Consider the following 20,436-nt stretch of genomic DNA (forward strand, 5'->3'; position numbering starts at 1 on the left):
TGTGCTGGATTTCAGTTGTTTTTAAATCAGTAAAGGACAGAGTGGGGCGAAGGGTTTCACCACTTCCACATTACTGTGATAATTATGAGAATGCAGTGTTTACAGCTTCAATAGGAACTGGATATCCTACTAAAAACATCTGTGCAGGGAACCTCTTGACAACTACCCCCACCCCCAATTAGGCCATTTCATGGTTAATGTTGGAATAATTCTGACTACATAGTTGTTAATCTTTACTTTTTACTCAACATGTTACGTGGAAAATATGACCCTGCCAGCATAAAGATTCTTAAAAAAAAAAAAAAAAAAAAGAAAAAAAGAAAAACAGCAACATTCAAAATTACTTTCCCCCAATATAAAAGAAAAACTAAAGCTATTTTTTCAGAGTAAAATCAATTTCCAACTCATTTTCATCTTTCATCCACAGTTTTGCAGTGGTATCTGTCAAACTTATAATTAAAAAATGTATATATTCGTAGCACTGACAATTTAGGTGATTAAAGTGCTTTTCCAATTAAAATAGTCTTCCGAAATGTTACCTTCCAGCAATAATTAGATCACAAAGCATCAGATGTAAATACTTTCAGAGGAAATGTCTTACTTGATCACAGCAGTGATCACACAGCTCAGAAATCCACACCTCACAGTAACTAGGATCGTATGCTTCAGAGGATTATGCAAGAAATCTTGTGGTAGATAGTAATGGAATAATTTGACCACAGGGGAAATTTAATACTTGTCAGACATACCCCGATGTATGAAGACATATCAATTTTCAGAAAATACATATTATCCCTACTAATTTAACTGCATTTTCTCATTAGAAAAGCCCAAAAGTCATCTTGGGTTTTGAACTAAGATCTTACACTCAATTATGTAATTGGCAAGGAGTTCTATAGGTTAATTATGCGTTGTATAGGAATATGCCCTTCCTTTGGATTAACACTGCTGCACTAAATTGATAATGGATACTAAGGCCTCCATAGCAGTGTCATAGTAAGTTGGTGACAATTAGCTCTTTGATCTTTTTGTCTTAGGCAGTGAAAAAAACACATGGTCAACACAGCAGATAGGACAGGAGACAGTAAACATAGGCCAGCAGACCTGAGTTTCCTGTAAACATCACAGGTACATGAACTAGAGCAATCAACAATCCTTGAACACCCTAAGTCTGACTGGGAGTACTGTGATTATTACCAAGCAAACGAGAAGATATAGAAAGTGCCCCACTGTGAGAAACAGATCAAAAAACGATAAAGGAACATTAAGATTGATGATTGCCACACCAAGATGACAGAAAGATGGCACCCCTCTCCTCCAGGTGCTCCTTTCCCGGTTTTCAGAATATCATCTAGATCACACCAGGGTACTGTGAACCCAGCAAGGGGTAGTGCTCGCAGCCCAGAAAACAGCCCATCAGATTTAAACAAAAGATCTCTGGGTATCTTAAGACATCTTTACAGAACGCAGTCTTTATACCTTCTGCACCACGTGGGAAAGTGATTCCATCAACCAACCAGGCAATTCAAGCAATCTATTCTTCCCATAATTCTGCTGCTTTTGCACCATTATTAAACCACCTCTGAGTCTCAGGGCAAGGGGGACAAGGCAGAGAACTGGAGTTTTAACAGGACATGATGGAAAATCCCCTCATACATATGGCAGGTGCCGCTAGTGTACACAGCAGCTGTCTACTCAGCCAACGCTGCCTTCCTTGCTAACTTCAAAGAACCAGATCACATCATCTTCTACAGGCTTAGACCCATGGATGGTTCTTGGCAGCAAATAAAAATGATGGCATCTCTCTGATTGTAGGAAAATAGCAAAGAAATCCATGACCATTCTTGGTATGAAAGCTCAAATCACCAGCTTACAGGACTCCCGTGTATCTTAGATACCTTATTTACCCTTCTGCCAGTTAGTCATTGAACCACGCGTAGTTCCTACCTTGTAAACTCCTCATGAAGGTTGTTCGGTTCTGATGAATAGTACTTAATTCGAAAATGCAACGTGTATGGAGGTCCAACTGTATGCAGAGATTTTAAATGGGAAAAAAAAAGTTTACACTAGTCGTGGTTCTGCTACAGCAGAGCAACAGTCACCACCCCACAACCAAAGAAACCCCAAATGAAGTATGCTTTTAAATTCTTCAAAGAAGCAAATATTTCATGTGATTAAATTTTAAAATGCATGCAAAAAAATAAAAGGACTACCATACCTTATGATACTCTAATCATTACATTAACCAAGCAACAGTACATTTGGGAAACACGTTTTTATTCAGAGACACGTGCCCTGTAGCATGCTATGAATGACAGCAAGTTCCAGGTACACTGCCAGTTGCTGAGGGGTGGGGAGATGGGAGGGAATGAGGGGGGAGAGAGCGATGCTTCTTGCTACTGGGCACATACAACTAAAAAAATAATCAAATATATCAGTTTTTGTTACATTATCAACATACATGACTACTAACATGAGACTGACCAATGCATCCTTATCTGCCTATGCCTCATCTTCTAGACTGACAGCCTGCAAGTATCTGAAGTGCTGGAAAAATGACTTTTTCACCTTTTTAAAGTTTTCTGTAACACAACGCCAACACAATATATATATACGTGCCTATTACCGATCTATTTTACTGAAAGACTTGCAGCCAAATCTAATTATTAGAGCTTTGACTTTGTCTACAGGGATAGCTCCAAGAAGACAGGTTACAGTACTCCAGGCTGACAATTGGGCACCACTGGTGGGTTTGGATCAGCAAGGTAATGACTCTTATCTGCTCACTGCCAGGGGGCGAACAAGAGGCGTGAGCGACATCCATGGTGAAAGGGGAACTCTTCTCCAAGCACCTGCTGAATTCATGGTAATGGAATGCATCCTGTTGCGAGGCAGACCTTTACAACACTCATCAAGTTGCTTTACTCTTCAGGGCTCCTCACATCAGGGCTTAGCCAATTTGTTTTTAATGCAGGCACTTCACAAATTAAACAGACAAAATACTGCAGCTAAGCTGGTTGAAGGTGTTACAGAATTGTAGATTCTCCACATTTTAAGTCAGATCAAGAAAAAGAGCTATTTCAGAAAGCGCACCTGCAAAACACTTAGCCACTTAAGGTAAAGCAGTCTGTGATGCGATGAAAAGGTGAGAGAAGGCCAACCAACACAAAATTACCCGTAACAGGTATCTTTACTAACTATTCTAGCAGAACAACACCCACACACTGTGGGGTGAAAACAAAACGTCTTAAAGGTCTTTGAAGAAGAGCTCCACTATTCACTATATATATATATAGTGAATATATATATATATCCTGATGCTTATTAGAAAGAAAGGCAAAGCATCACTGAAGCAATCAAGACCCACCTCTGTAATCTGGTCAACAACTCCCTTGCAAAACACTGCATTTTAATCTTACAGAAACAATATTATCCATCGGCCTACAGCTGTTGCCAAGTGGAGTATATTAACAAAACAGGTTAGTGCTGATCCTGCTCTGCACCCAAGCCTGCAACTAGATTATTAGAGCTCCAGGAACAACTTGTGCACCTTAGCAAATATCCACAGAAAACTCACTGGTGAAGCCAACCCCTCCACCCAAAACTTCCTTTGATGAAACACCAGGTATTCCTGCTAGATTTAACATAATGTACAAAAAAAGACAATCAGTGTTACAGAATAAAATATTTTCCACTTACTCTTTAAAAGAAAAAAAATATCACAAAGCCTGTTACGGACCAGAAACAGTGACAGAAACCAAGATCTGTGTCCAGGCAACCTGATTTCACAGATCAGACTAAAATTACCTGGCAACCTACTCTATCTCAAACAAACAGGACATGTTTAATGAGGGTGCAGAAGACTGGTATATTACTTGTCAGTGCTCTTGCATTTTGACATTCAGACACAGTCAGCCAATTAGCCATTAAATTAAATCTATTTTCTAAGAAATACTCAGTCTGTTAAAGGCCATATTTACACAATCACATTTAAATACTCCAAGTTCAAACTTTTAAGGAAGTAACGAAATAAACAGACATAGACATGGTACTTACTTTTTATTTGCTTCTTAATGAATTTAGAATGGTCCAACCAATGCTAAAAAAAAAAAAAAAAAAGAAAAATCAGTGTTTAAAAGCAGTTCTATTTCAGGATTTTGCCATCACAAGAAACTAATTACAGTAAAATTCAACAGAAAAAAAAATCTCTTAAAAGGTAATATTGCCATGTCTATTTGCTAAACTTCTGCGCATTTGCAGAAGTGTTTATTTGCACATTTGCCAGCTGGCAGGCACCTTTTTTCAAGATGGAAACCCTGACTTTTATATACAACTGTACTGCCAGGGAAATTGCACTCCTTTCGAGAGGAAAGCTCAAAGTCCAAAACCTTAAAACAGCGGTATGTAAGGAAAATACACTTTTGTGCCCAGGTTGAACTATTGCCCTGAGGACAACAGGCCCAACCCTTGGATTTCATTCTCCTTTCAGCTCCTTTATTTCATGGAAACCCTCTAGATCCTGTATTGTCCTGCCTTCTATTGCTCAATAGCCATGGTTTTCAAGATAAGGATGAAACCCCACTAATAGCATTTAGGAAAAATTGGTGTATATCCCCCCCCCTAGAAGCTCTTAAATAGACGCAACTAGATGACAAAAAAGTATGTTTCCCAGCAAAATTCATACACTCTCTCATCAGTGTAAATTGCACCTACAGAAGAGTAGCCCTAACCATTCTCTAGTGTAAATTTAGTTTAAATCTTTGTGCACCATCTCCTATTGTGAGGCTTGATCTGAAGAAATCCCATGTAAAGACTCCTACCACACAAGGTAATAAAAGACCATCTGGACTTCCGTGAAATAAACATTCTTCTTTCTATATGCATATATTTATTTTAAAATAATAAAGTAGGTACCATTGAACAAAATCTTGGCAGAGAAAAACCTTCCTTTTTCTCTATAAGAGCATTTGCATTTTCAGAAAAAAGAGAAATAACTCCTAATTATTTCATTAACACAGCCTTATTATGGCTAAATACCTGTGGAAAAAAAAAAAAAGTTAGATAGAAATGCAGGAATTTATTATGTCCTAAACAAAGGCAAAAATTATTTAACAAGGTAGATGGGTATAGCTTGAAAGTTTGCCAGCTTAAGATCCCTAAGGTAAATAAATCTAAACAAATAAAAAAAATTAAAAAAAAAAAAGAGGGAGAGGGAGAGAAAGAGAAATGATAAATATTCTGAAAGTTCTTTTATTTACACTAGACTTGCTAGACCTCCTTAGGTGAGGCTGCCAATTAATTGATCCTTACAATCTGAGAAATCACTACCAGAGTGGAAATAAACATTATAGCAGCTCATAAAAGTATATTCCTTAGAGTTGCAAGTAATTATTTTGCCTCTACTTTGCTCTCTTATGAAGAATTACACAAGGAACTACATCAGTTTACAGAAGCTTTACAAAATGGCAAATTTCTGATAAGGAAAAATAATCAACAAGAAAAAAAAAGAAAAAAATCAGCAGAAATTATGTAAGTCTGTTACTTTCACACCTCCAGGGCAAATTAGTTTTGTATACTTCAAACACCTAACTGCAAAATTGCCTCTCTTCACTATTTATTTTGGCTAAAGATAAGCGAGTCACAAAGCCAATGTATACTGGTTCAGTTAAAAGAAAAGTTTATCTTCATGTTAATAAAAACCATGAAAAACATCTGTACTACAGGAGAAAATCTCCAATACCTTTTCATCTATGGCTCGTTAGTACTGTGTTCAGAAATCAGCACCACCCAGTCTAACTACAATAATTTCTAATGAAGTAATAGCTAATAAAACCATCCCAATCTGAGAATGTGGTGGTCTAGGTATACCAGAACTCATGTAGCAGCAAGTTTCCAACTGATTAATCATAAATGTAAATACTGTAAAGGAGGCTTATAAATATTTAACAAGACTCTAGGAACTACTCACTCAGACCATGAAACGAGACCATAGCCTAGACAGGACACCATCTGCAGCGGGCCACTCATTCTCTGTACCCCAGCAGTCAGAGAGCCAGACTGCTCCAGGAGATAAAACACAAGCATTAAAGCCATCTTTCTTCAGAAGCCAGACTTAGCCACCATTTTACCCCCATCCCACATTATAGCTGTGACAGGGCCACCACAGAGATCACAAAATAAAAACACAGAGGTAGGCCATGGACTGGCAGTATTCTTGCCCTGGAGTTCCCAGGCCTGGCAGCGTTTATGAAGATTTGTGAACTAATGCCGATTAAAGTCAGGTATTTTGTACAACTGTGAAAAATCAGGCTGAATTTCAACATTCCTTTGTCTCAGATACTGAGGGCTTCTTCACACTGGAAATCATGTCAGCTCTCCAAATGTCCCTCTGAGCTCTAGTAATTTTACCATCCTATTCTTCCCTTTCACCTCAATTGTCTAGATGGTTGTTGTAAGCAGGATCCCAGTATGCGTGTCAAGAAAAGCTAATGTACTGATCTGTGAGGCAATGAAGGCTACAAGTGAGAGGTCTGAAGACTTGAATACTTTGAGGGCATAGCAAGTGATCTCAAAAACACTTCTTAATGAACCAGAAGAAAACCTCCAAACACCGAGTTGAAGATTTCATGGCATTCTAACTAAAGCCGAAAGGGTTTGTGCTGGCCTATATACCACTTGCTGACTTCAGAACAGGAAAATACAACGAGCAGATTCAGAAGTCTCACCAGGAACTGAATAAATACAGGGGGGGGTTTTGTTCTTGCAGCACCTATGTCTGTACCTTCGCCTATCTTGTGTTCTGTCTAAACAACAGCATGGTATTGCAGGGTACAAACTCAAGGAGACACAACTTGGGATCTCACGGTGTAGGATCAAGGCTGATGATATACAAAGCTACATTCACCATAACCAGACTGGACTCAGAAGTATCAGTGCAGAACAAAGAGAAGGAAAGGGATTAATTGATTTAAGACTGTTACAACAGAAAGATAGCATCTAAGCTACTTTACCCATGGTAAGGGAAAAAAACAACAACAAAAAATCAAAACCTGGTCAAACTGCAGGTATTCAAGTTTCATGATTATTTTGATTCTGTCAGCTAAACTAAAGCTTCACTTGCTGGATTAGCCCCCTTACATTCTGTTTAATCCCAACATATTTTCTTTCTTTAGTCAAATGAATCATGTTTTGTATTAGTTAATACCATAGGAAACAGTAGTCACTGGTTGAGATTCAAGTGTTGAATTTTTAAAGACAGGATTAGCCATTTCTACCAGGCAGCCATACAAATGGAAAATACATACCATTCAGTTCCACATTATTATTTTTTAAAGATTTATTAAAATACTGGTAGCACAGACTTATCTCAGCACATTCTCCAACTGATCATTCACTTCATCTAACTGAAGATGAAGAAAAAAATATTTCAACACTTCTTAAGTGATAGCAACCAATATTTTCTCAAAACCTAATAGTCATACAGGAAGGTAAAGATGTATTTGTGTCAATATATAGCAGATAATCTGTAGTTACTGGAGCAGTCTACATAAGGACCACAGACTGCTAAAAAATAACTGAAAGAGGGAGTATCAGTGGTTGACACAAACCCATCACACACCTGTGCTTTGTAAATTCCACTGGCTCCCCACTTGCTTCATAAAAGAATGAAAAGTCCTGGTCTTGATCTATAACAGAGGTGACCTGTAAAGGAAAAAAATTGGGTTTGACCCTTTCTGGTTGGCTTGCTTTGCTAGTTTAAAATGCATGAAACAGACTGTTTTTCCTTATGCTTATTTATATACTTAACTATCAAAAACAGAAAGCCCTTTCTTACTGGAAGTCTTATTTGCTGTCTGAAAAAAAAAAAATGTTAAATGCTTTCTCAAGTCATTTCTGAAGGAACTGGAAAAAGAAGGAACCAAAACTGTTAAATGCTCAAGTTCAGAAGAGAAGGTGTTCTAAATAAAAGCTGGCAAGCTTTAAACCAAAAATCAATTATACCTTCTAACATCTTACTATCTGATTTCTACGGCACCTGAAACCCACCAAGCCATCTGCTATTAGCCATGCGGCTTTCTAAAGCAGAGAGGATAAAATTGTAATATATGTGAGAAAGGAATCACCCACACCCCCAAAAAAGAGAAAGAAAGTCAGTCTAATAAAAACCCTATCCCATAAATCAGTTTGGAGCCTTGTCTACACATTATTAACATAAAAGAAGTAACAAAAAGAGAATTAATTCTTTTCTCTTTTCTTCTGAAGGTCAACTTTGAAATGTTATTATCCTGGTAACAGAAACCCGAACCAGAATTAGGGTTGCACAGAAAATCAGGGACTAGACAAGCATGGAATTACAAACAGCGTAAGCTCCCATGAGTTCAAAGCTTAGGTAAGATGGCTCCTTACACTCCATACAAACTTTCCAGGATAGGTCAAAGAAGCTATGTTGCACTTGGAATTGCAGACACAGAGCAAAACAACTTTCAGATAAATAGCTCAGGTACAACTTAAGATTTAATGAACACCCAGGCCAACAGTGGTTGATTACTTTATTAGAAACCTTGGTGATGGCACAGAACGCCCCTAACAGGGTTACTGATGACTACAGAGAACACCGCTACACAGGCACCTTGCCAATCAGGGGACCTCTACTAGCTAAAGAAATTATTTTAATGAGGACTTTGTGAGATCAAAGCAGACAATTACAACACCCTGTGCCCACTGGGGCACAAGGCTGGCTGTGCATGCAGTACTGTGACTGGCCGAGGGGCAGCTCTGCAGAAAAAACCCCGGGCGACCACGGTGGTGCCTGAAGGAGGAACCCCTGGAGACAGCCAGGCTGAGCTGTGTTGGAGCTATGTAGGCTCAGCCTAACCCTTGTGCCAGCACACTGGGAGGGCAGGGTGAGCTGGTGAGCTCCCCAGCCTGTACCAGAAGGCATCTGGGTTATGGGGCAGCTGGAGCCCAGGCCACGCGAGGGGAGGTGGAAGGCAGGGCAGCCTGTCTCTCTGGCAAGCAAAACGGCATGGGGGAGCCACCACCAGGAAAGGAGCCCTCGTCCCCCGACCCTCCTCCTGCTTTCACAGCAGGGCATTCCCCAGGCTTTCAGCTGCAGGCGCTGTGAGAACAGGCACGCTGCAGCCCACCGCGGGGCAGCCCGTAGGCCCCCGGCACCGAGCGTGCTCGGGGGGAGGGGAGAAGGCCCCGCGGAACCGGATCGGACCGGCGCCGCGCTGAGGAGAGATCGGGCCGGGCGCGTGGAGGCAGCCCTCCGGCCTCTGCCGAGCCTCGAAGGCCAGCCATCCTGCCCCCCGGTCAGAAGGGGTGCCCGCAGCCATCGAGAGGGCGGCTCTGACCTGCATCGCCCTGGCTGCCTCACCCATTTGGATGTGGTGAGGCAATGCGTCGTGGGCCTTGCTGAAGTCAGAGGCAGTGGTGTGTGCTGCCTTTCCCTTGTCCTGCTAGGCTGCTTATCTCTTCAGAGCATGGCCGATGGGGGCCTGGGCACAGCTCATCCTTAGTGAAGCTCTCTTGGGCGAGAGCTCCCCCAGAAATCTGCCTGAAGGCTCCCATGCAGGAGCAGCTTGTGATTCCAGCGGGGCAGGAGAGCTCTTCATCCAAATGAGGAAGCAAGAAGCCACAGAAGCGGTGAGGTTCCCCGAAATGCTAGAGAAGAGAGCATGGGTGGATCTTAGACTGAACGCTTCCAGGCCCCAAGGACCTTGGTGGCCTCCATGTTGTGCTGGCACAGCAGCCCAGAGGAGGAGGCCAGGCCCTCTCCTCCCCTGGGGGCCTGGCGACAGCAAAGAAGGGACCACACAGCACTTGACCATCAGCAGTGCTTTTATCAACCGCCAGGAGACCTTGTGCTGGCTCGGCCCAAGCAATATAGCACTTTTCATTCTTGGGCTCTCCAAACCTCCCCTGTGGCTGGCTTACCACTCATTGAGCTTCTGGGCCCTTTGGTGACAGCTAAGCTCGGCTGGAAGGAGAAGGACCTGAAGTAGCTGTTCACCTTTAGGTGACACAGGAGAAAACAGATTTCTGTAGCACAGAGGAGAAGCCACATGCCATGAAGAGGAAGTAGAGGAGAAACAGTGTCTGTGACGAAGGAGCAGTACCCTGCAGTGCAACTGATGATATAGAGCCCAGGGAGGTGGATCCACCTCAGGATGAAGAAAAGCCAATGGAGATGAATCCACCTGCACTACCACAGATAACATGGCACAACACCAACGTGCCAGGACTCCCTGCTGTGAGGCCACATCAATGGTATTGCAGTAGCACCTGAACTACTCCATATCTGCAGCATGGCCTCCATGCCCAGAAGTAGCTGGCAGAGGACATTCATAGACATCTTGCAGGCTTGTCTGCAAGTTCTCCTAGCAGTCAACGATTCCTCTGTTGCTGGGAGAGCTTGGAGGCTTGCCTGCAGGATGGCCTTCCTTCCCACTGCTGCACTGGGGTTACAGGAGCCTCCCCCACCGCCCCCCCAAGAGGGCCACTGTGGGCCTTGGGTCCTGAAGCCTGGGGGATATCTCAGTCTGAGGACAAGAAGGCTACCCAACGGGTGCTTGAAGACAAAGCCACACTGTCCATGGCAGTGCACAAAGAGCAGGAGCAGATCAGTCAAAACAGTTAGGGAGACAGCTGCTCCCCTGAAGCAACAGAAGACTTCGGGTCTGCCTGGAAGAATTACTAGAATGCATTAAGGTCCATTGAAGACACTTCGAGTTCTTCCCAAGACTGGGCAATAAATAACAATAATAAAGATAAAAATTATTAAAAAAACAGTAAAAAAAAAAAAAGTCTTCTCTCTCTTATTTGTCATTTTGCAACTGCATCTGGACTCCCACATACCCTCCTGGTCTCCCCAGTACAGGAAAGATACCGATGTGTGAAGTGTGGGCCCAGCCCAGGGCATTGAAAATAGCGATGGCCTGGGGCACGCAGCAGGCAAGGAAGGGCAGGCTGAGGGAACTCTTTTGGTCAGCATAAGGAGAGAAGGCTCGGGGGTGGACCTGTTAGCCGCTGACTATAGCTGCCTACTTGGAGGGTATAGAGAAGGCCCCAAGTCTTCTCAGAGGTGCCCCGTGTCAGAAAGACGAGTGGCACCAGGCCCACACCTGTAGGTAGAAACATCCCAGCTAGATGAAGGGAGAAGACTATCCCTACAGGGGCGTGCAGACAGAACAGGTACAGAGAGAGGCAGTGGAGTCTCTGTCCTGGTGGGTATCTGAACTTGACCAAACAAGGCTGGATATTCCCAGATGTCACCTCGTACTTCATGTGCCAGTCAGTGATCTGGCAGATGCGGCCCCTACTCTTCCCAGATAATGAGGGGAGGGTGATCAGCTGGTTGATTCTTGGATCCTCTTATTTGCTTGTCTTGAAGATGGGCCTGGAGTTTGCCTTTTTCTAGGACTCTGGTACCTTCCTTGATCACCTCTCAAAGATGACACACAGCAGCCCTCACAATGAATTCCACCAACTGCCTTGGCACCCTTGAATCCACCATTCCTTGGACTTCTGCATGGCCAGTTGGCTTATGTGCTCCCTGTCTGTATCTTTATGCCATAGACTCTGGTCTACAAGTAGGTTTGAGGGCACAGCTTAGCCCTGGGAATTGAGGAAAAGCATTATTTCACACTTTAAGGTCTGTTTTTCCCCCTCGCCACCTGATGTGTGCTACTTCAGTACAAGTATGGTCTTTGCTCCTACTAACAAAATCTTTGAGTAGAAGGAAAGTTATGTGTATTACATTGTACTGTAATTTCCCTTTTCACTGACTACAGCTGATGTATAAAAACTTCAGTAAGTCATTTTACCACCAAATCTTTTAGTGGTAAGGGATAACAGCTTAAGATTTTTCTTTCTTATTTTTTTTTTTTTTTTTTTTTTTTTAGGTTATGGTGTAGTGAGTACTGAACTAGTCCCTATTTATCCCTCCTGCCACCCCTCCCAGTTTGTTTGGTAACCTAATGAACTGACTAGGGAAGTCATTTCTCTACAGGATTTATTTAATGACTTATTTTAAGCTTGCCAACTACTTTAAGGTTCCATGAAAGGCAAAGCCATGCAAGGTTTTTCCATACTATAATGTTCTCTATGAAGAAACCCATCCATGAATTGAAAAAAGTTTTGGGGGTAGGAGAATTAATAATGGTCTAACAAGCACAGGTTAGTAAGGTAATACTGGCCTAAAACAATTTGCCGTATTCCTGGACTGCGAATACCATGAATAGAAGCAACCTCCCTCCAAATTAAAAACCAAAAACTTTGCAACAGCTGTTGCTACTGATAATGATACAGAGGTAAGCTAAGAAAATATTTGAACACAAGCTACATTTAGAAGAAAAAGATTTTCTATTCCTGCGATGAACAAAAGGTGTTTGCAGCATGCCAGTAATTTACAGTTTTCCTCTATGCCAGCTCCTAAAATGTTCCAATGGAGATGAAGATTCTCATACAGTTAATTCAAGCTGGCTGCCAGTAGCCTTGCTTTCCTCTTAGTTCACTTCTGTGAAATCCTTAGAAACAGTCCATGGTACCTTGGGAGTCTGCAGTTCTGGGCTGAAGAAGTACTCTAATATCATCGTCAGAAAGGAACTCAAAAAATATAATGATTACATTTATCTCGAAGGCAATACAGATGTCTAAATTTCATGCTTGGGAAGAGCACAAAAAGCTGAGGAAGAGATTAGTTCCTGTTCCCGCAGTCCTGTTTTCTAACCAGAGTGTGTTGAAATCCATTTGATCTGTAGATCACTTTCTCAGGGCTTTTCTAGAGTCAGGAGAAGAACTGTGCCTTTCCACAGAAAAAGCAGAGGATGACAGGAAGGCCAGCAAAAAAGCCATTTGAGGAAACCAGAAAACACATAAGTCACTTGTGCAATTACCATGATGTCGGAAACAATTTGAAAGGGAGAGAAAGTTTTGTAATGCCATCTCCTGCATGAACATTCATGAAATTTTTTTTTTCTTCTTCCATTTCCAGTATGCAAAAAGCTTCCGAATAAACACATAAAAGAATGTGGCTGGGGGTGTCTCTTTTCAACACAAAATAACACCTGAAAGCTTTAGCTTTTAGCCTGTCAAAGCACCGTTTTCTGCTTGTTTTAACTATACTGACTCATTCGATCAAGAAGTCATTCTGATCAAGAAGTCAACATTCAGCATCCAGATTCTACTATTCCATCCCCTAGTGTAAGCAACCTTTTAATGTAGTTATTAGTTTCAGCTGATTCTTCCAAAAAGCCCACTGCAGGCAATTCCATATGGCTGCAAAAGGAAGACAAAGAACCCTACAAATATTACTGTAAGGTATAAAAAGTTGATGAGTGATGCAAACCTGCCAGTATGAACTAACAACGTGAGGCACTCAGGTGTCCTGTGCTGTCCCTGCAGGTTTCCCCGTCTCCCTAGAGACACAGTGACCACTATTACCAGAAGACAGTAAGATCTGTTTTTTTACCTCCATGGTTGGACTCTCTCAGCTCCAGCTTGTACTCTAGTAAAAGGTTCCCTTTTTTCATGAAAAGATCCTCAGATGCTTCAGCTGTTCTCATCCCTTGCCCTTTCAGAGTTCTAGGTAAAAGCAGCAACTTAATGCACTTTAAACCAAGAAGTCCTTTTGTCCTAACTTGTCTTCTGAAAGCATCAAACATCCCATCCATGACAAGGCTGGCAGCCCATTATTCTGTTGCAAACACGGTCTGCTGTTCTTCTCAAGTATCCACTTGATCTTCACTGGACGCACTCTGCTGACCCTTGCATGCTTTTGTGAATCCACTCAAGTGCATATATCTTTTTCCAATGACCAAACATAGAATCAGTTCATCTTTGCCATAGCATAAGTAGGTTTATTCTCTTTTTTTTTTGGACTCTTTTATTCTTTTTTTTTTTTTTTGGACTCCAGTTTTATGGTCCTCCTGCCTTGATTAAAAAAAAAAATTGTTTTCCTTACTTTCACCTGTCCTTTAATACTTGAAACAATATGAATGTTCTATGACATCCACTCTGTGAAAGAACTAAGCCTCGACCATAAAGCTTTTTTTTTTTCTTTTTTTTCCAATTGTAACTATTGTGCAGAATAGCAAGAATTAGTGTAATGCATTTAAGTGAAACGTGCTCAAGACCAGCCACTTGGGTCTCCACACGCACTGGAATTTTCTTGAGCACAAGCTATGTGGAACTGCAAAGCATCCAGTCACACTTTACACCTCCAGGCTTTTGTAAGGCTCAGAGCAAAACATCCCTATGTACTTACTGACCTTCAGAGCAGGTTCGACCCCTACAATACCCTCAGCTGTGACCATGAATTAAAACACAGTTTGGACTACCAGGAAGTGGTAAATAAAGCCTTATCTACAAAATACATTTCTAAATTTTGTGAACACGAAAATTTGGAGGCCATTTTTTTTCCAGGGAAGACTCACTTAAGACTAGAGCACAAAGGTGTCAGTACCATCACTTAAGACTCCAGTTCATCACTAAAAGAAATATACTTGTGGTATCTTAAACTGAAATTGGTCATAAAGACACCTTTTACACTAGAACAGTGTACAGTGAACTCGAAAGCAAAAAGCTCTCAGTGACACCAAAGGCAGCAGGGTGACACATCCCTTGGTTCCTACTAGGGTCACAGAACCACAATTATTTGCAACCAAACTAAGAAATTCTGTTAAATTCAAAATTATTTATTTCAGATGCATCTGTAGCATATAGTTTCACTTTGATTTTACTACGCAAAATCAGAAAAGATTTTTAAAACATCTGGTTTTAGCCTGAATAAAATAATACCTCCTACAGTTCAAAACACCACAAAAATTTCTTCGCAGAAACTCCTTCTCATCTGCCCTTTGATCTTGATTTTGCAGAACATTTATCTTGTTTTCAGAATATCTAGCAATTTTTAGTCCAAATGAATTGTAAAGTCAGTTAGACTGACAGCTAGCTTTTAATGAAAGAAAACTGTAATCCTCTAATAAGAAAAGGCTGCTACAGAGGCCTTGCACATGCCCATTTCATACTCTTGAAAACACATTTAGGGTCATGCTGTGTATGGATTACTTGAAAAATTTTTTTCATGGCTCTTGACTGAAATTCAACAAAATCGATCACACATGTATTTCAAATCCTGTCGTGGCAATGTTTTAATTATCACCATGCATAGTAAGACAAAGAACTGAAAAAGAAAAGTCCCAAGCACGGTATTATTTCTGGACACAAAGCAGCATATTGGAATTCAATATAACCAAGCAGCAGCATTCATGAAAGCCTTGCGCATCCCAGCCTGAGTCTGCTCAGAGCCATCTCAGGAGCATCTTGATACGTGACTTGCTTTATTTGCAGCCCAGATAAACTACACATGAATAATGGAGAGCCACATGAGCATCCTTCAAGACCATTATCCTATCCTAATTCATATAACATACGATAACCTGCTTCAGCCTAAGCAGGATTTTGCTTTGCAGACCTGAGGTGACAGAAGCAGAACTTATAACTGAATGTCAACACAGATACTCACTATCACACAAAACAATTGTATATGCAAGATTATTCCCTCTCTTCTTGGCAGTGAAACATTATATCCCAGAACGGGGAAAAAAAAAAAAAATATATATATATATATATAAAGCTTGTCCAGAGTAGCATAGTTCTCATTCGATTTATTAGAGAAATGATGAAAGTTGATGCTGCTCAATCCCAGCAACAAAAAGGAAGTCATCTTTAATTTTGAAGCCTGTGCCCAAGCACTTCTCACATCCTGAAAAAAAAATAAACTGAAACAATTTGTAACAAACAGACGACAAATCTGACTAAATCTGTGAAACGGAACAAGGGAAACCACTTCAACTTCTGTTCCAACCATGCAAAAACGAAAAATAAAAGAGCAATATCTGTTCACTGTCCTGGAAAGACTGGGCACTTGACTTCTATACACGTAAAAAGAGGTGGAGAAGCATCACTAATAGACAGTGTCACAACCACCTGCCCTGCGTGGCTGCTTCTCAAGTCTTTACCATGCATATGGACTCCAGACCTCCTGGAAACAGCAAGCACTACTGGAAAACCGAGAACTGGAGACACTCTGGGAATTCTTGGTGTTTTGGAGCCTGTCAAAATGTTCACAGGCTGCAATACAGTCCTGGACAGCTGCAGCTGGAAGTAGTTATTCATCAGATGTTCAGCATCTCTACGGAGACAGCCAAGCTGCCTTTGCACAGTTACTGAGTTGGCATTCGTATCATTGCCACTATTAGTAGTTGATGCACTGAGTATTATATGATATTGTTACCTGCATAGCTCCTGGGACCCTCCAGCTGCGACCTGCGTTTGTTGCTCTGGGCTACAATCCACACACACAGCCTGCAACCACCAGTCCCAAAGAGCTCATAATCCAGAGGAACAAGACATTCAGGGAGAGGAAACAGTCACAGATTAATTTGATAGCTTATTTAAGGAGAAATGGGATGTTTATGACAGAAGCAGAAAAGGAAACCTTTTGCATTACTGAAGTATTTACCAGTCTCACTTTCTCCCAATATTCAATGTATTGAACGCTAAGGCTTGTCCTATTTTTTTCCCCTGCTTAACAAGGACTCAGTTACAGTATTAAGCAGTAAATAAGGAGTAAGACTCCCAGATATCACACTGAGGTTAATTGAGTTTGAGTTGCTCTTTTTTCCTAACATCCCTCACACACTTGAGAAAAAGTAATAGCATTAATATCAAAAGCAAGCAGTTGGAAAAAAAAAACTCCTGATTTGAATGACAACAAACACTTTAATTAAAATTTATATAGAGCAGAAGTAGCCACGATGCACCTAGTATCTCCAGGGCTCTGAGCTGATAGCTGCTGAAACATCCAGGAGCCTAGTTCAAAGTGAAACACAGAAAACAAAGGCACTGAGATATTATTTGTTGTTGTCCAACTTGCTTTATTCTCACACTGCAGTGTTGAAAAACTATGTGGTGAAGCATACATGATCCTGACCCTCCCAGAAGAATGAGGACTCCAGAGCATCTATACAGATGAGGATCTCAGTGTCTGGATCAGTGGGTCCTGACACATTGTTGACGGTTAGGGCCAGCCCGGGCTACACAGTCCTTGCCCCTTCTTTTCCTTCTGTTTTCTTACTTGGAATACTGCTTTCATCAGAGCCACTCTTCTCCATCTCCTCCCTCCGCTGCCTTCTCACCTCTCACTGTAAATGAATCAAAATCCTATTTAGGAACAAGTCAATATTAAGAAAACAGTGCAGCTTGCCAGGATAGCTCACTGCCATACAGTCCTGGCTCTCACCTCTTCAAGGAACTCTGGCCCCCTTCATAGCCACGAGCACCTGCAGGAGGCACAGGCTGTCCTTGCACAGAAGTCTTGCTGCACACATTGTGAATCCAGTGCTTCCCAATGTGCCAGATACACCGGGTGTGAGCATGTGCTCAAAACGGTGTAACTGTCCGCAGACTGTAATATACACCCAGCTGGGAAAGGCTGTTGTTCTGTACCACCCTTCCTTAAGCCAAGGACAAGGGGTCTTTGTGATGTTAGAGACTGGACATAAAGGCGTTAAATGTTCACTTAGAGATACTTTAAAAAAAAAGGTATTTTAATGCTTTTGCTTCCATTCATTCCCAACTCAAGTTTCACATCTCAGGGAATACAGCAGCCCATTTGGAAATAACGAACAATATTTAAAGCTGTATCAATTTTCTTCCTCCTCAGTTACTCTACAGATGTTCTTGTAATCAGAAACAGAATCAGGAGGGAAACAAAAGGAAATTCCAGGCTAATCGACAATAGCAATCCTTCTGTTTGGAATTCCTGTAACACAGGAGACAGGAAGGGCATCCATGTTTTGCCATCACAGGACAGGCAAGTAGGACTAAGAATGCAACTATAGAAGTGGAGAGATCTGTATCCTGAGAGAATCTTAGAATATGGTGCAGCTCATATAGAGTGGGGCAAAGCACCCAGAAGCTCTTTTCCTTATTATAATCTGGAGTAAGAGACAAAGAAAGAACAAGCCTGAACATGAAATGAATAAACATTAGCTAGCAGCAGTCTAAAATAAATGTCAGGAACCCAAAACAACCACGGAATGTGTTTCACATGACCAGTTTTTGGAAAAACAAACAAACAAACAATAAACCACTTCCTCGTGGCAACTTTACTTCTGTAGTACGATCTCACGAGATTTTACTATTGCTATTTCCAGCCTTGAATAAAGCTTTCAAGTCTTCCTGCTTTGTTAGAACCCTCCCCATTAAAAGTAATTAAAAACCCAATAAACTTTTCCACTAAACCATTGAAGACCCCTTCTACATTTGAGTGACACCCTTCAATCACCCCAAGGACTGCTTCCCTGTTTAAGTGCTGTAACAATTAGCTGAACAAGAAGGAGGGATGGGGCCTATAAACAGGCATGATTCCTTTGACTCCTGTTTCCTTCCTCTCTTCCCTCCTTTCCACAAACAGAAACAACAGAAAAGCAGGGCACGGTTTTTATTCCAAAATGATGGAGACATTTGAAGGGCTTCAGAAAGTTGCTACATTTACTAGAGCTGCGCTACAGCGGCGGTCTCCAAACGTTTTTGAACATGCAAAGGTAGAGAAGTGGACGTTGTCTTCCTAGACTTCAGTAAGGCTTTTGTCACTGTCTCCCAGGGCATTTTCACAGAAAATATTTTATTTCCACACCCCAATGGATCATCTCCTGTGCATCCCACCTTGGAGATGGCCTAGAGGACCCTGGCACAGCAAGTTAACTCCCTTCTGACCACTTCTGTGAGCTGCAGAGCACAACGTCTCAGGAGTTATGTTACTGAGTTTGGTAGGAAAAAAGAGTTGGTTCAAAGCTATTATAATGCAACTACAGTAAGGTGCAGTTTAGTTCTTCATTACAACTTATAAATTGTAATCAGTCAAGGTAGTGGACCTGTGTCATGTTTTAAACCTTCTCACTTATGAATAAAGACTTTCTGCTACATGAAGTTTCTCCACACACTAACAAAACTTAACAACCCCTCTCCTCCCCAAGTGTTTCTGCTTCTGGAGTTAACACCAGGTAACTTAAATACAGCAGTACACGAAGATTTGCTTTAGAATAAACTTTTTACAGCTCTTTAGATTTGATGATTCTCTCCGTCCTTCTATTCATGGATATCTTCAAACAGCACAAGATACAAACTGATGCAAAAGTCAATGAATAGGCTCTAAAGTATTTTCTTACTGCTGACATCTTGCCTTTCCCAACTTTAAGGGTCTTTTTGGTTGTACTGAAGGTGTTATTTTTATACATTAAAAATAAGCTGTTCAAACATAAGAGTTTCCCCCCACTTGTTCTAAGCAGACAAGGTCTAATAATGATTTTCTTTTCCATATCAGTTATCAACACTGCTTGGTCTGACTTGTTGGCAAAGTTACTAAGAAACACACCGCACTGAAAAGCTGTTGGCCTTGGAGCACAGAAGCAATCTCCACCATTCAAAGACCATTCTGTGTTCTCTTACTTACAATGGTGGCTTAAAGATGTTTAGCGCTCAACAATACATAATAAAGACAAAGCCTTAGAGCCTCCAGGAGTTTACACAACTTTAATCTCCCAGTCTTGCAATTGCCACTGTGTGGCTTGGCTGGCACTAAGCAGAGGCACACGAAGGCTATGCATTAATTGCTATGCAAATGAAATGAGCAGGTCACAAGTTCAAAACAGACCATGAAAGGCTTTCGAAAGCATGGCACCTCTTTGCACACAGAGTGCTGGGGACGACAAAAGCTTGTGCCTTGAATCCCTCTAAGCTCTACGCTCTGCTCAGCTTCAGCCAGGCAAAACCCCAAAACAAATGAGAGCTTCTAGCCTTGCACTTGTGGAGGTGACGACTTTATCACCCGTCCCGATCCCGGAAAACATAACCCAAAGCCCTGCAAACACTGTTGGCTTTTTCACGTCCCCAAAAGCTGGTCATAGCTCTTATCCTTCTGTAGGAGTAGATGTCATGATTTACTTTTACATCCCCACCCCAACCTGATGACTGAGGAAAGAAATAGCACACAGACAAAGCTCAGTTCTAAAACACTTGCACATACAGGCACATTTTGCACTGAACACCAGGGATAGAACTATCTATGGAAAAAACATACTTGTTCACATTTCTGCTTCATCCTTCTTACCATTGAAAAGAGCCTTCAGTTTTGCAAACATTCAAGAAAAGGAGCATTTTTCACTTCCTCAGCCAGGTCTTCTGGTTCTAGTCTGCCCTCTTTCTTGCTAGAAAAAGATGTTTAGCTCTCCCTTTCACCTTTCTTTCTTCCCAAACATTACTGAACTCCTTATAGGTAACTACTCTGAACAATCAAGTTCCCAATTAGCTGATTTGACAGTCAGTTACAATATCATCCTTTTCTCTTCCAATGAGCAGGCACTGCTC

The 20,436-nt window shown here is 41.5% G+C and overlaps 1 protein-coding gene across 9 annotated transcripts in view; it reads right to left on the reverse strand.

The window, feature by feature from the left end:
* The window catches only part of EPB41L4B (erythrocyte membrane protein band 4.1 like 4B), a 174,885-nt gene that overhangs the window by 101,978 nt on the left and 52,471 nt on the right, over positions 1–20,436 (reverse strand). For all 9 annotated transcript variants that reach the window (XR_007157561.2, XM_048046016.2, XM_066992624.1 and 6 more), the window contains 2 exons: positions 4,057–4,099; positions 1,948–2,026 (listed from right to left, as the gene is read on the reverse strand). Coding sequence is in view for 8 of the 9 variants with exons in the window: in XM_048046016.2 (XP_047901973.2) it covers positions 1,948–2,026; positions 4,057–4,099 (122 nt within the window). In the remaining variant the exon portion in view is untranslated. The remainder of the gene's footprint in view (positions 1–1,947; positions 2,027–4,056; positions 4,100–20,436) is intronic.

This window comes from Anser cygnoides, chromosome 2 (genome assembly GCF_040182565.1).
Source record: "Anser cygnoides isolate HZ-2024a breed goose chromosome 2, Taihu_goose_T2T_genome, whole genome shotgun sequence".
Classification (NCBI taxonomy): Eukaryota; Metazoa; Chordata; class Aves; order Anseriformes; family Anatidae; genus Anser; species Anser cygnoides.